General features: G+C 43.0%; 1 protein-coding gene across 1 annotated transcript in view; it reads right to left on the minus strand.

The window, feature by feature from the left end:
- Nucleotides 1–15,677, minus strand: part of myt1lb (myelin transcription factor 1-like, b) — a 314,795-nt gene that overhangs the window by 14,561 nt on the left and 284,557 nt on the right. Inside the window, exons 15-19 of the mRNA XM_060934686.1 lie at nt 13,934–13,996; nt 12,101–12,184; nt 9,142–9,363; nt 8,798–8,886; nt 2,260–2,363 (exon numbers count right to left, since the gene is read on the minus strand). Coding sequence (XP_060790669.1) covers nt 2,260–2,363; nt 8,798–8,886; nt 9,142–9,363; nt 12,101–12,184; nt 13,934–13,996 — 562 coding nt within the window. The remainder of the gene's footprint in view (nt 1–2,259; nt 2,364–8,797; nt 8,887–9,141; nt 9,364–12,100; nt 12,185–13,933; nt 13,997–15,677) is intronic.

The following is a 15,677-nucleotide window of genomic DNA, read 5'->3' on the forward strand; positions in this document are numbered from 1 at the left end:
TATGAAGTTTTATTTAACTAATCACTCATTTATAAATGCTTTGATAAGACATTCTGAGATTTGTTGTTGTTATTGTACAGTGTCGTTGACTTGGTCAATTTCTAGGTTGTACGAATTCTTGTCACTTATGTCTTACCTTCTCACCAAGCTTGATTTGGATTCCGATTTTCCTGCTGTAAACCCTCGACATGTTATCCACCTCTTTAAGTCACCAGTTTCATCGTCTTCCATGACAGAGCATAGCAAAATCACTCCTCTCACATCGCTCTCACATAAAATTAATCTAACATTGCCCAACTACCAACCCCAGCAATCTCCCATAATGCATTGCGATAAACAAGTGATAATGTAGTGATGCTTAGGAGCTATTAAGATTCCGGTCAGGAATCTCAGAAGCAGTGCCACATATGCAACCATAAATTTGAACATTTACACTGTGAAACTTTGAAATCCAAAACCTAGGGTGGCATGGTGGTTTAGTGGTTAGCACTATCATCTCACAGCAAGAAGGCTCTAGGTTCGAACCCAGCCGCCGATGGGGACCTTCCTGTGTAGAGTTTGCATGTTCTCCCCATGTCTGTGTGGGCTTCCTCTGGGTGCTCCGGTTCCCCCCACAGACATGCAGGTTAGGTTAACGTGGGGGCGGCCTTGGGCTGAAGTGTCCTTGAGCAAGGCACCTAACCCCCAACTGCTCCCTGGGCGCTGCCCACTGATCTGGGTATGTGTATGCTCATTGCTCACTTGTGTGTGTTCACTGCTTCAGATGGATTAAATGCAGAGAGGAATTTCACGATGCTGAAGTGTCTCATCTCATCTCATTATCTCTAGCTGCTTTATCCTGTTCTACAGGGTCGCAGGCAAGCTGGAGCCTATCCCAGCTGACTACAGGCGAAAGGCGGGGTACACCCTGGGCAAGTCGCCAGGTCATCACAGGGCTGACACACAGACACAGACAACCATTCACACTCACATTCACACCTACGGTCAATTTAGAGTCACCAGTTAACCTGCATGTCTTTGGACTGTGGGGGAAACCGGAGCACCCAGAGCAAACCCTTGCCGGCCACGGGGCTCGAACCCGGACCTTCTTGCTGTGAGGCGACAGCACTAACCACTATGCCACTGTGCCGCACGATGCTGAAGTGTCATCTCATCTCATTATCTGTAGCCGCTTTATCCTGTTCTACAGGGTCGCAGGCAAGCTGGAGCCTATCCCAGCTGACTACGGGCGAAAGGCGGGGTACACCCTGGACAAGTCGCCAGGTCATCACAGGGCTGACACATAGACACAGACAACCATTCACACTCACACCTACGGTCAATTTAGAGTCACCAGTTAACCTAACCTGCATGTCTTTGGACTGTGGGGGAAACCGGAGCACCCGGAGAAAACCCACGCGGACACGGGGAGAACATGCAAACTCCACACAGAAAGGTCCTCGCCGGCCATGGGGCTTGAACCCGGACCTTCTTGCTGTGAGGCGACAGCGCTAACCACTACACCACCGTGCCGCCCCATGCTGAAGTGTATGTGTGATAAATAAAATTGTTGTTGTTGTTCTTCAAAAGTACTTAAAGGAGACATATGATGAAAAACTCACTTTTTCAGTGCTTGTGCACGTACATTTGGGCATCCAAACCTACAAACTCTGAAATAAGACACCCAGTGATTTTCTTTTGGGCTCCTACTTCAGAAAACATGTGTTTCAACAAGCTGTTCAGATTTGTCTCTCCTTGCTATGTCACAAGGGAGATCATTAGAATTATGCCATACCCTTATCTGAGTATCTCCACTCATAGCTTGAGAACTGCCCTTGTGAATGAATATTGATGAGGGAGGTGGGGTGAGCAGTGGCTCCATCCATCCATCCATCCATCCATCCATCCATCCATTATCTGTAGCCGCTTATCCTGTACAGGGTCGCAGGCAAACTGGAGCCTATCCCAGCTGACTATGGGCGAAAAGTGGGATACACCCTGGTCAAGTTGCCAGGTCATCGCAGGGCTTGAGCAGTGGCTCATTATAATTTAAAGGAACAGACACTCAAATCAAATTTTGAACAGGGCTGTTTAGACAGGGTGAGATGGGAGCTATGGTGCGTTATCTTTCTGGTATTTTGACCAAAGCAGATCACAGACATTTCATTAAGACCTCAGGGAACTGTGTCAACTTGTGGAAAAGGGGTATAATATGTCAGCTGACAAATATAAATTCTGTAGTTTGAATACTGTGAATATTTTGTGATTTTTATTTTTTACCTGTGTTCTAAGTTTGATCATATCCGCCTCCACCTGTGAATTGGATTCACTTAAATCTTTGATTTCTTCATCCAGCTGTTTAATGTCCTCGTCACTGTGTAAACCTACAAAAATGAAACACACAAATAAATAAATATGGCACTTTTTTTTTGTAAAGTACAGAGATAGACCCCATTAAAATAACATTAAACGCACATATAAATTAGCACACCTTTATTTCCATAGGTTATTAATTAACCTGTAACCTTTAATCAGAAAACCTGCACACTGACACATTACATATTTATGAGCTACAGTGGTGCTTGAAAGTTTGTGAACCCTTTAGAATTTTCTATATTTCTGCATAAATATGACCTAAAACATCATCAGATTTTCACACAAGTCCTAAAAATAGATAAAGAGAACCCAGAACAAATGAGACAAAAATATTATACTTCGCAAAAGTATGTGAACCTCTAGGATTAGCAGTTAATTTGAAGGTGAAATTAGAGTCAGGTGTTTTCAATCAATGGGATGACAATCAGGTGTGAGTGGGCAGCCTGTTTTATTTAAAGAACAGGGATCTATCAAAGTCTGATCTTCACAACACATGTTTGTGGAAGTGTATCATGGCACGAACAAAGGAGATTTCTGAGGACCTCAGAAAAAGTGTTGTTGATGCTCATCAGGCTGGAAAAGGTTACAAAACCATCTCTAAAGAGTTTGGACTCCACCAATCCACAGTCAGACAGACTGTGCACAAATGGAAGAAATTCAAGACCATTGTTACCCTCCCCAGGAGTGGTCAACCAACAAAGATCACTCCAAGAGCAAGGCGTGTAATAGTTGGCGAGGTCACAAAGGACCCCAGGGTAACTTCTAAGCAACTGAAGGCCTCTCTCGCATTGGCTAATGTTAATGTTCATGAGTCCACCATCAGGAGAACACTGAACAACAATGGTGTGCATGGCAGGGTTGCAAGGAGAAAGCCACTGCTCTCCAAAAACAACATTGCTGCTCGTCTGCAGTTTGCTAAAGATCATGTGTACAAGCCAGAAGGCTATTGGAAAAATGTTTTGTGGATGGATGAAACCAAAATAGAACTTTTTGGTTTAAATGAGAAGCGTTATGTTTGGAGAAAGGAAAACACTGCATTCCAGCATAAGAACCTTATCCCATCTGTGAAACATGGTGGTGGTAGTATCATGGTTTGGGCCTGTTTTGCTGCATCTGGGCCAGGACAGCTTGCCATCATTGATGGAATAATGAATTCTGAATTATATCAGCGAATTCTAAAGGAAAATGTCAGGACATCTGTCCATGAACTGAATCTCAAGAGAAGGTGGGTCATGCAGCAAGACAACGACCCTAAGCACACAAGTCGTTCTACCAAAGAATGGTTAAAGAAGAATAAAGTTAATGTTTTGGAATGGCCAAGTCAAAGTCCTGACCTTAATCCAATCGAAATGTTGTGGAAGGACCTGAAGCGAGCAGTTCATGTGAGGAAACCCACCAACATCCCAGAGTTGAAGCTGTTCTGTAAGGAGGAATGGGCTAAAATTCCTCCAAGCCGGTGTGCAGGACTGATCAACAGTTACCGCAAATGTTTAGTTGCAGTTATTGCTGCACAAGGGGGTCACACCAGATACTGACAGCAAAGGTTCACATACTTTTGCCACTCACAGATATGTAATATTGGATCATTTTCCTCAATAAATAAATGACCAAGTCTAATATTTTTGTCTCATTTGTTTAACTGGGTTCTCTTTATCTACTTTTAGGACTTGTGTGAAAATCTGATGATGTTTTAGGTCATATTTACGCAGAAATATAGAAAATTCTAAACAATTCACAAACATTCAAGCACCACTGTATATTAGAAAATAAACAGCTGCTTAGGACAGAGCTGGATCTTTCTTTTGGAATTGGTATGGCATTATTAATACTACAGACTTCCTTTGTAGATGATGGTTGCTGGTCCAATATTTCTTGACTATTTATTACCTTTGCCAATTTTGTTGGAGTAGGTTATGTTTTCGCCTCTGTGTTTGTTTGTTTGTTTGCTGTTCTCAATGTAACTCAAAAAGCAGTGAACAGATTTTGATGAAATTTTGAGGAAAGGTAAGTCATGGCCCAAGTAACCATTGATTAGATTTTGATGCAAATCCGGATATGTATATGAAGAGTTTGGTTCCAAAACACTATATATCCAATTCCATTGTTTTGAGAAATCACTTTTTCTGATTACGGGAAATGATAAAAGGAAAACCACTGTATCCTGTTTTAAAATTTATTGACTAACTCCTTAATGATAATAAACTTCAAAAATGAAATACAGAACTAATTAACAGCTTTTAACTGAACCAAGTAATTATTTTTTTGTCAAGTTGCTACATATCCACACCACGGCATTTTTCCCAAAAATGCTACATATCTTTTTCTATTTAAAGTGCATTTAACCATGTTCTTTCATGACAGATTATTTTATTTTATAGATTTTTTTTAGATTATTTCATCAAAATTATTCATAATTCAGCGTGAAATTGTCCAATAAATGCGAGAAGTGACGGAGCGATTTCCTACTTCATGGGCACAGCCTTCTTAGAAGACTTCACGCCAATGGCGGCCTCTGATTGGTCAAATGGATATGTCTGGTTTTGAGAAAAATCAATGATGGCGCTTGTTGCATTTTGGAATGAAAGGCCGTAATGCGGTGTGTAAATCAATGGCAGATATTGGGTTTTGACGAAAACTGAATATGGTACGAGTAAGATATGATAATTGCTGATCATTTAGTGGCGGGAGTTTCAATTTTTCAAATTTGGTGTTTATTGCGTTTTGGAACCAAACTCTTCGTATGGATCCAGGATTTTTTTGTCTTTTCCCAATGTAACTCAAAAAGTACTGTGGCAGTGGGGGCGTGGTCAAGCGCCGGTCTGTGACAGGAGGGTGGAGCCAGGGAAGGTGAGTGGCAGATTCGCTACACCTGACTGTAATTAACCTGTGTTTGTGTGTGTTTTCCCAGTAACTGCTCCCTATTTAAGGAGGCAGAGAGAGAGGAGAGGGAGCGCAACCCGGGTCCAGACGAGTGTGTGTGTGTATGAGTGAGATCACTGAGACTGAAAAGTTGTGAAAATAAATCGCCTTATCTGCCTCCAAGCGTTGTCCTGCCGTCCTTTGTGCTCCACCCACACTCGATACGCGCTACAGTGGTGCCGAAACCCGGGATTAAGGTGGAGCACCGACACAGCAGCCCCATGGAATCCTCCCCGTTCGCGGACTTGGTCCACGACCTCGCCACGGCTCAGCAGAGCCAGCACCAGGCACTTGTCACGCTCCGAAAGGAGCAGGAGCGCCGCTTCGAAGCCCTGGTGCTGGCCCAGCAGGAAGATCGCGAGGCGTTCTGGCATCTCCTCGCGTCGGCGGGGTCCACCAGCGCCCCGGCCGCGGGCCCGTCTCCCCTCACCTTGACCAAGATGGGCCTTGTTGTTTGCAGTGTGAGAGGTCCCCCAAGCCTCCACGGGGTTCTCCCCGTTTGAATTATTATATGGGCGTAAGCCGTGCGGCATCTTAGATGTACTGCGGGAAAACTGGGAGGAGGGACCTTCACAGAGCAAAAACGAAATTCAGTACGTTATGGATCTGCGCTCAAAACTCCACACGCTCACCCACCTAACTCAGGAGAATTTGCGGCAGGCCCAGGAACGGCAAGCCCGCCTGTACAACAAGGGCACGCGCCTTAGAGAGTTCACTCCGGGAGATAAGGTACTCGTCCTGTTGCCCACGTCGAGCTCCAAATTAATTGCCAAGTGGCAAGGACCCTTTGAGGTCACACGGCGAGTCGGGGACGTCGACTATGAGGTTAGGCGAACGGACAGGGAGGGGGCACTACAGATCTACCACCTCAATCTGCTGAAACTCTGGAACGAGGAGGTCCCCGTGGCGTTGGTGTCGGTAGTTCCGGAGAAGGCGGAGCTGGGGCCGGAGGTCCAAAAAGGGTCATTGGCATCACGTACCTCTCCGGTCCCCTGTGGAGACCACCTCTCCCCGACCCAACTCACGGAAGTCGCCCAGTTGCAGGGCGAGTTTTCGGATGTGTTCTCGCCCCTGCCTGGTCGCACTAACCTCATAGAACACCACATAGAGACGCCCCCGGGGGTGGTAGTGCGGAGCTGTCCTTATAGATTACCCGAACACAAAAAAAAGGTGGTTCGGGAAGAACTTCAGGCCATGCTCGAAATGGGCATCGTCGAGGAGTCCCACAGTGACTGGAGCAGCCCGGTGGTCTTGGTTCCCAAGGCCGACGGCTCGGTCCGGTTCTGTGTGGACTATAGAAAAGTCAACGCGGTGTCTAAATTCGACGCATACCCAATGCCTCGTATTGATGAGCTGCTCGATCGACTAGGCACGGCTCGCTTTTACTCGACACTGGATTTGATGAAGGGATATTGGCAGATCCCCTTGACTCCATTATCCCGGGAAAAAACGGCCTTTTCCACACCGTTCGGCTTACACCAGTTCGTCACACTTCCATTTGGGCTGTTTGGGGCGCCCGCTACGTTTCAGCGGCTGATGGACCGGGTCCTCCGGCCCCACGCCACCTATACGGCCGCTTACCTAGACGATATCATCATTTATAGTAATGATTGGCAGCGGCACCTACAACACCTGAGGGCCGTCCTTAGGTCGCTGAGGCGGGCGGGACTCACTGCCAACCCGAAGAAGTGTGCGACTGGGCGGGTGGAAGTACGGTATCTGGGCTTCCACTTGGGCAACGGGCAGGTGCGTCCCCAAATTAATAAGACAGCAGAAATTGCAGCCTGCCCGAGGCCCAAGACCAAAAAGGGGGTGAGACAGTTCCTGGGGCTGGCTGGCTACTATCGTAGGTTTATACCTAATTATTCGGACGTCACCAGCCCGCTGACTGACCTCACTAAAAAGGGGGCGCCAGATCCGGTCCAGTGGACGGAGCAGTACCAGCGGGCTTTCTCTGAGGTAAAGGCTGCACTGTGTGGGGGGCCACTTTTACACTCCCCTGACTTCTCTCTCCCTTTTTTGTTGCAGACCGATGCGTCGGACAGAGGGCTGGGGGCCGTTTTGTCCCAGCGGGTGGAGGGGGAGGACCGCCCAGTCCTTTACATCAGCCGGAAGCTGTCAGTGTGTGAGGGGCGCTACAACACAATTGAGAAGGAGTGCCTGGCGATCAAGTGGGCGGTCCTCGCCCTCCGTTACTACCTGCTGGGGCGCTCTTTCACCCTCTGTTCGGACCACGCGCCCCTCCAGTGGCTCCACCGCATGAAGGATGCCAATGCGCGGATCACCCGTTGGTATCTGGCACTCCAACCCTTCAACTTCAAGGTGGTCCACAGGCCGGGGGCACAGATGGTCGTGGCGGACTTCCTCTCCCGTCAAGGGGGGGGGGGGGGGGGAGTCGGCTGCGGGCCGGATGGGCGCCCGGCCTGAGTCGGGCGGTGGGGGTATGTGGCAGCGGGGGCGTGGTCAAGCGCCGGTCTGTGACAGGAGGGTGGAGCCAGGGAAGGTGAGTGGCAGATTCGCTACACCTGACTGTAATTAACCTGTGTTTGTGTGTGTTTTCCCAGTAACCGCTCCCTATTTAAGGAGGCAGAGAGAGAGGAGAGGGAGCGCAACCCGGGTCCAGACGAGTGTGTGTGTGTATGAATGAGATCACTGAGACTGAAAAGTTGTGAAAATAAATTGCCTTATCTGCCTCCAAGCGTTGTCCTGCCGTCCTTTGTGCTCCACCCACACTCAATACACGCTACAAGTACTAAACAGATTTGGATGAAATTTGGTGTACAGCTTTAATATTATCCTAGGTTCATGTATTTTGATTTTGACATTGATAATATGTGGCTTTGTGGAGGTATGCACTCTACCGAATGCCCTTCTAGTTATAAAATGTAGTAAATGTGTACTCTGGATTGTTTCCATATTTCAATATCACTCACTCATTTTTCTTTGACAGGTTTGTAGGTGCGTTTTAAACTTTGGTCATTTGAGAAGTACACTGACGTTTGCAAATTCACATTGCAGTTCTGTTCAATGCTGCCTTTCAGCACTGATTCTGCCACACGTACACTCTCAGAAAACAAAGTACATCAGTGTACCTTTAGGGGTACAACAGCTTGTTACTGGATCAGTACCCTCTAAGGTACTTATTTGTACCCTTTATATACTGCTTGGGACCATATATGTACCTTTTTGACTCTAAAAAGGTACACATAGTTACCTTGAAGTCCAATAATGAGCCCTTGGGGGTACATTAGTGTAGATTGTACCTTGGGGGACAGAAATGGACTCCTACTGTACACCTATTTCTGACAGTGTATGCACAATTCACTCAATAGAACAAACCAGGTTCCCTTTTTAAATCTGTGTATTCTGTAATTTCTGCATGTTCACCTCCTGTGTCGAGTTCATTGCTTTTATAATTACATTTCTTCTATTTGCCCAAGTGGAATTGACTCCACTGTCCAGTGCATGGGTGTGAATGGTTATAAAGAACACTGCTTTAACAGTATGAAGCAGCACGTTTTACCATTACTGGGCCGTTTTATTGTAAGCATCTCCACTCCTGACAGTCTGGCCTTCTTCATAGCAGATGAAGCGCGTGGACAACCTGACAGACTAAAAGAGATAAAAACAAAACCCCACAAACATAATCACATAACAGTAGCTGCACTGGATCCTTGATCAATAAATGGATTTAAGTCTGCTCAAAGGTCTGGGTTTTATGACTTAGGTTTATCAAGTGTTTAGAGTTTGATGGTTGGACATTTTTAAGACTTTTTAAGTCGTCATTTCATTTACTACTATTGTTTTGCTTTGAGTTGGTGTGATATATTGTTGTTTTTAAAAAAAAATAAATATCAGAAAGCCCACCTTCGATGGGTTAAAAAGCTGCCGCTGACATGACCTGAGCCGTCACAGCCTGGAGTAGGACAGGACATGCCGTCTGTCTTCCCAGTCTTCCACGTGAACTGTGTGCCATTCATGTAACAGTCCTTCTGCCGCTTGGCAGCCAGGGGGCAACCTGATGCACTGCGGTGAGATGCGTACTTTCCCGTCACGTGACCCTGTCCATCACAACCGGGTACAGGACACCTGGAAACACCAGAACAGGTTCTATTATGAAGACTTCCTCCAGTTTCTTTGTTCTCCAGAGTTGACTGGTTCTGATTTGGAGTCAATTTATGCAATATTTCTGAGACTGAATGTCCTTGATGATAAACTTGATGAACTTCAGGTCCATGGTTGGATGAACAAGTGCCTAATGTGTGGTCTCCAAATTAGCTCATGATACCAGTTTTCAAAATAAACAACTGCCAATTGGAGAAGTTCTTGGTGGAGTTCTGAATGTTCTTCTGTGTCTGTGTGGGTTTCTTCCTCATTCTCTGGTTTCCTCCCACCTCATAATAACATCCTGGTAAGGAGATTACTGATTATAAATTGCCCAAACATGTGAATGAGTGTATGAGTGCTCTGAAATGGACTGGAGCCCAGCAAGGATTTATTCCCAGCTCCAGATCCACCATGACCCTGACCAAGACAATGGGGCTACTGAATAAGAATGATTAAATGTACAGTGCCAGTCAAAAAAAGTTTGAACATATCTTGTCATTCAGTGGTTTGTCTTTATTTTCATTAATTAAAAAGACACTTCTTCATGTCTTAAAGTAATGATGGATGTCGTTTCTCTTTACTTGGTTGAGTGGTTCTTGGCATAACATGGGTTACTACAGTTGTGGAAAAAGGCTATTTACTGTATTTTTATTATTTACTGTTTACTGTTTGATCTCAAACACATTAAGAAGACAAGAAATTGCACTAATTAACTTTTAACGAGGCACCTGTTAATTAAAAAGCATTCCAGGTGACTACCTCATGAAGTTGGTTAAGATAATGCCAATAGTGTGCAAAGCGTCATCAAGGTAAACACTGGATACTTTGAAGAATCTAAAACATGAAAAATAATTTGTTTTAACTCTTTTTTTTGTTTGCCACATAATTCCGTACATGGTTCATATGCTATTTCATAGTTTTGATGTCTTCAGTATTGTTCTATGATGTAGAAAATAGTCAAAATATAGAAAAACTTCTGAATCAGTAAGTGTGTCCAAACTTCTGACTGGTATTGTAATTTTGGGAGCTGAAGCTAGCCAGAGGGGAAGCGTCAGGGCCTTCTAGGTGTTCAGAGAAGGCCCAAACATATCAGCATTTCAAATGTTATATTGAATTTCTTTCATAATTTCATGATAATTATTCTCTTCTAATTCTAATTTGGCCTCATTTTCTATCTATTTGCTTCAGAAATGAAAAGGTTACTGTCCTGAAAACATTAAAATCAAGTTATCCGATGAGATATCTTCGTTTGTCGTCTCGAGGCTGAGAAGAGTTTAGAGCTGCTCACTCATTGGTTCCGACTTCAATGCCGGGACAGAAGGCCATGGTAGTGTATGTTTATGTAGGAAGTGACAGATGAATTAGCCAATCAAATTTTGAGTTATAGTGAGAGAGACCAAAAACGTATTGCCCTAGACCTTCTCGAAGGCCAATGCGAGTTTAACCACGAGTTGGCGCCGTTAGCGCAGCAGTGAAGTCACCTTCCAGCCGGTGTAGCGTTCATCAGTAGTGTTAGCGAATGCTAATAAAGCGCTCAAGCTAGTGCTATCAAGAACAAGTAGCACAGGCTAACGACCAAGAAACTAATATTTCTGTCTCCAGACTCTTCTTCCATGCTGCACGCTCGCTACAGTATTTTTCACTCAGAGTCAACTATTCATTTCCCTGTGTAATTTACTGAGTTACTTTTAAAATCAACATTGACAGCTACACACAACGGAGCGACCTGGCAGCCTGCCGCTAATCCCTTGCATCCCTTCCCTTTGCCCTGATGCTCTTTTGGTGTGTCTGGCTAAGTTTTGGCTGAGCTCAAGGCCCCAGCTCTAATAGTAACGCTTCGCCACTGAAGCTAGCTAAACCTGTATGTGACCCCAATGTCAGTTCTTTTGCCTGAGCATCTTAGGATCCTTCACCTTCGGAAATGTTGCAAATATACAACACTATTCGAGAACAAGTTTAGGGAAAATATTTCATTTTGCACCCTAAAAGGATCTTTGGTTTGTACAGCAATAATGGAATCTCCCACATTCTTCAACTGTGGAACGTGGAACACTGTGGGAGTCTGGAATTAGTGAAGTTACTCATTTAGGATTGACTCTCAGCTCCATATGGTGCATCTTGATTTTATTTTTGAATATTATATTCCACAAAAGTCAGCAAAATGAGGTGTCTCTTAATTAGCATGACGTATAAGAGCTGAATAGGCCAAACCATTAGATTCAGTCAGGGTTGGGTTTCCTAAAAGCCTCTTAACACTAAAAGCATCTTAACTAGGAGAGAGAGTGTTCATTGTGCTGCTGGCTCTAACGATGAGTTAACAATGATCTTTGTGCTGCGATGCTTTTGGGAAACCCACCCCAGGTCTTTCCGATGTTGTCCCCAGTCCACAGAACTCCTCAGCACAATCATCCAGGAACCCCAGCACTCTTCAGCTTTTCAATCTCAGCCCCTTTCTATCTGCATTTATCTCCAAAATAAACCAGGCTTTGACAAAATAGTTTCAGCTGAAGTGCAAGCTCATTACAAAATGTTACACTCGCTGACATTCTCATTCACGTTCTCTGAAAATGCCAATGTCCAAAAACTTATTTTCTTTCCGAACCGAGGGGATGTTTGAGAAGCGAGGCTGGTGCGGCTGTGAACGTACTGACTACAAACCCTCTAACGTAGGCTGTTTGAATTTCAAGCTCTTAAAGCTTGAAAATTTGGAAGACCAGACCTGATCGGTTCCTGGTCCTCTTTGTCCTCTTTGCTGTGGGTAATCTTTATGCCACTCTTGCGAGCCCGTGGACATCCTGACAAACTGAGAAAAGACACATTGGTGAATATTATGCAATGGAAAATTTAAAACAAAAAATCCAGCATGGTACAACCCCGATTCCAAAAAAGTTGGGACAAAGTACAAATTGTAAATAAAAACGGAATGCAATGATGTGGAAGTTTCAAAATTCCATATTTTATTCAGAACATAGATGACATATCAAATGTTTAAACTGAGAAAATGTATCATTTAAAGATAAAAATTAGGTGATTTTAAATTTCATGACAACAACACATCTCAAAAAAGTTGGGACAAGGCCATGTTTACCACTGTGAGACATCCCCTTTTCTCTTTACAACAGTCTGTAAACGTCTGGGGACTGAGGAGACAAGTTGCTCAAGTTTAGGGATAGGGATGTTAACCCATTCTTGTCTAATGTAGGATTCTAGTTGCTCAACTGTCTTAGGTCTTTTTTGTCGTATCTTCCGTTTTATGATGCGCCAAATGTTTTCTATGGGTGAAAGATCTGGACTGCAGGCTGGCCAGTTCAGTACCCGGACCCTTCTTCTACACAGCCATGATGCTGTAATTGATGCAGTATGTGGTTTGGCATTGTCATGTTGGAAAATGCAAGGTCTTCCCTGAAAGAGACATCGTCTGGATGGGAGCGTATGTTGCTCTAGAACCTGGATATACCTTTCAGCATTGATGGTGTCTTTCCAGATGTGTAAGCTGCCCATGCCACATGCACTAATGCAACCCCATACCATCAGAGATGCAGGCTTCTGAACTGAGCGCTGATAACAACTTGGGTCGTCCTTCTCCTCTTTAGTCCGAATGACACGGCGTCCCTGATTTCCATAAAGAACTTCAAATTTTGATTCGTCTGACCACAGAACAGTTTTCCACTTTGCCACAGTCCATTTTAAATGAGCCTTGGCCCAGAGAAGACGTCTGCGCTTCTGGATCATGTTTAGATACGGCTTCTTCTTTGAACTATAGAGTTTTAGCTGGCAACGGCGGATGGCACGATGAATTGTGTTCACAGATAATGTTCTCTGGAAATATTCCTGAGCCCATTTTGTGATTTCCAATACAGAAGCATGCCTGTATGTGACGCAGTGCCGTCTAAGGGCCCGAAGATCACGGGCACCCAGTATGGTTTTCCCGCCTTGACCCTTACGCACAGAGATTCTTCCAGATTCTCTGAATCTTTTGATGATATTATGCACTGTAGATGATGATATGTTCAAACTCTTTGCAATTTTACACTGTCGAACTCCTTTCTGATATCGCTCCACTATTTGTCGGCGCAGAATTAGGGGGATTGGTGATCCTCTTCCCATCTTTACTTCTGAGAGCCGCTGCCACTCCAAGATGCTCTTTTTATACCCAGTCATGTTAATGACCTATTGCCAATTGACCTAATGAGTTGCAATTTGGTCCTCCAGCTGTTCCTTTTTTGTACCTTTAACTTTTCCAGCCTCTTATTGCCCCGTCCCAACTTTTTTGAGATGTGTTGCTGTCATGAAATTTCAAATGAGCCAATATTTGGCATGAAATTTCAAAATGTCTCACTTTCGACATTTGATATGTTGTCTATGTTCTATTGTGAATACAATATCAGTTTTTGAGATTTGTAAATTATTGCATTCCGTTTTTATTTACAATTTGTACTTTGTCCCAACTTTTTTGGAATCGGGGTTGTATTTAGAAAGAATTGCATTGTATGAAACAGATCAGTCAATAAAACATGATGTGAAACAGTCATAGGGAAAAGTTCAACTCTACCTTCTGTGGGAGGCGTAATTTCCAGTGATATGTCCCGAGCCATCGCAGCCCGGAGTCGGGCACCTGGGACAGAAATACACGCTGTTACTGCCCAACGTTGGAAGAAGACAGAACCCAGAGTAATTGGTGTTGTTTTCAATTATCACATGCTCGATAACACTTGCCCTTCATTACAAATAGATGATTAGATGGAGAATTAGTGCAACTTATCTCTGCATCTGGTTATCTGTTTCGATGAATAATGAGAGCAAAATGAACTGCTGATAAAAAAAAAAGGAACTGGAACATAACTGCCTCACTGAGCTTGTACCAGGATGGCAATCATTATTTATTCAGTATGTGCAGAAGTATTATCTACTGCCTCACTCTTATTTGAAACAAAAAGCTCAGTCTTATAACCTGATCCACACCAGTGCACTAACTCTAATCAATACATTCTTGTTGGAAGCTAAATTGCTAAATCTATTATACAGATTGTCATTAGCATAAAGCCCAAGACGAGGAAAATGACTGAATGAGACGTGTTTGAACCTCATTTCTTCTTTGATTAGATCACAGCCTTACAGGTTCAATATTCATCTTCAAGAAAACTTTTGTGATGTAATGTCATTATTTCAACTTAATAGAACATTATTTAAACATAATAACTTTAAACATAAAATGTAAAAAACAAACAAAATGCTAATATTTCACTGTTTTCACATTACTTTGAGTTACTAACCTGTTATTTTGAAAAATATTGTTCTTCGACTTACTATCTTGCTCTGTCAAGTTAACTAAACATTTTATTATGTCAATTTAATAACCAGTTATTTCAAGATATATTGTTCTTTCAACTTAATATCTGTTTTTTTTCTATCCACATTCACTGGATATGAGCAATCGTGTGCTCTGATTGGCTACTCTATTACTAGGACATCAGCTCATATACCATGAGTAGAGAAAAACAAAATGGTGGAGCGTATTGCTGAACCAACTGAGGATGAAATAAAAACTCTACTCGAAAACAAAACCTAAAAAAATACAAAAAAAAAGCAACAAAATATGGAATAAAAGTATTTCATGGTAAGAACATATCTTTGATTCATTTTCAAGAATTATTATTATTATGAAAGTATTTTTTACAAGTTGCTCCTGTCATTTTGCCGGTTTATTTACATTCTAAGCAGAAATGGTTTTGTTTAAATTTTTTGTCTATCAAATTTGCAAAAAATACAAATAAAAATGTTCCGTTTCTCAAAAGCCAGTGAATGTGGATAGAATAAAACAGTTATTCCATTCAATCTTGTCGTACATGGATTATAGCTACACTCCGCTTTGGCTGTCAGCTCATGTACGACTCGATTTCGTGGAATAACTGTTAATTATACCTTGTTATTATTTATTTATGAACATCCATGATTTTATAGCTACCTTTTTATGCATTATAAATTGCTAACACAATGCATGATACATAGTGTTTATAACACATGACAACACCAATACCATAGAAACCAAGAGACTTTAAAAAAAAATGAATTACACCAGAGACATGATCAGGAGATACTAATACTAATACTGATACTAATAATAGCGACTTGCACAACTTTTGAAATTACTTCAGAATTTAATTACTTGTTTAAAAAAACAATCTGGACAGGAGTTAATATAATATAATATAATATAATATAATATAATATAATATAATATAATATAATATAATATAATATAATATAATATGGCGGCACGGTGGTGTAGTGGTTAG

This window comes from Neoarius graeffei, chromosome 11 (genome assembly GCF_027579695.1).
Source record: "Neoarius graeffei isolate fNeoGra1 chromosome 11, fNeoGra1.pri, whole genome shotgun sequence".
In the NCBI taxonomy this organism is placed as follows: domain Eukaryota; kingdom Metazoa; phylum Chordata; class Actinopteri; order Siluriformes; family Ariidae; genus Neoarius; species Neoarius graeffei.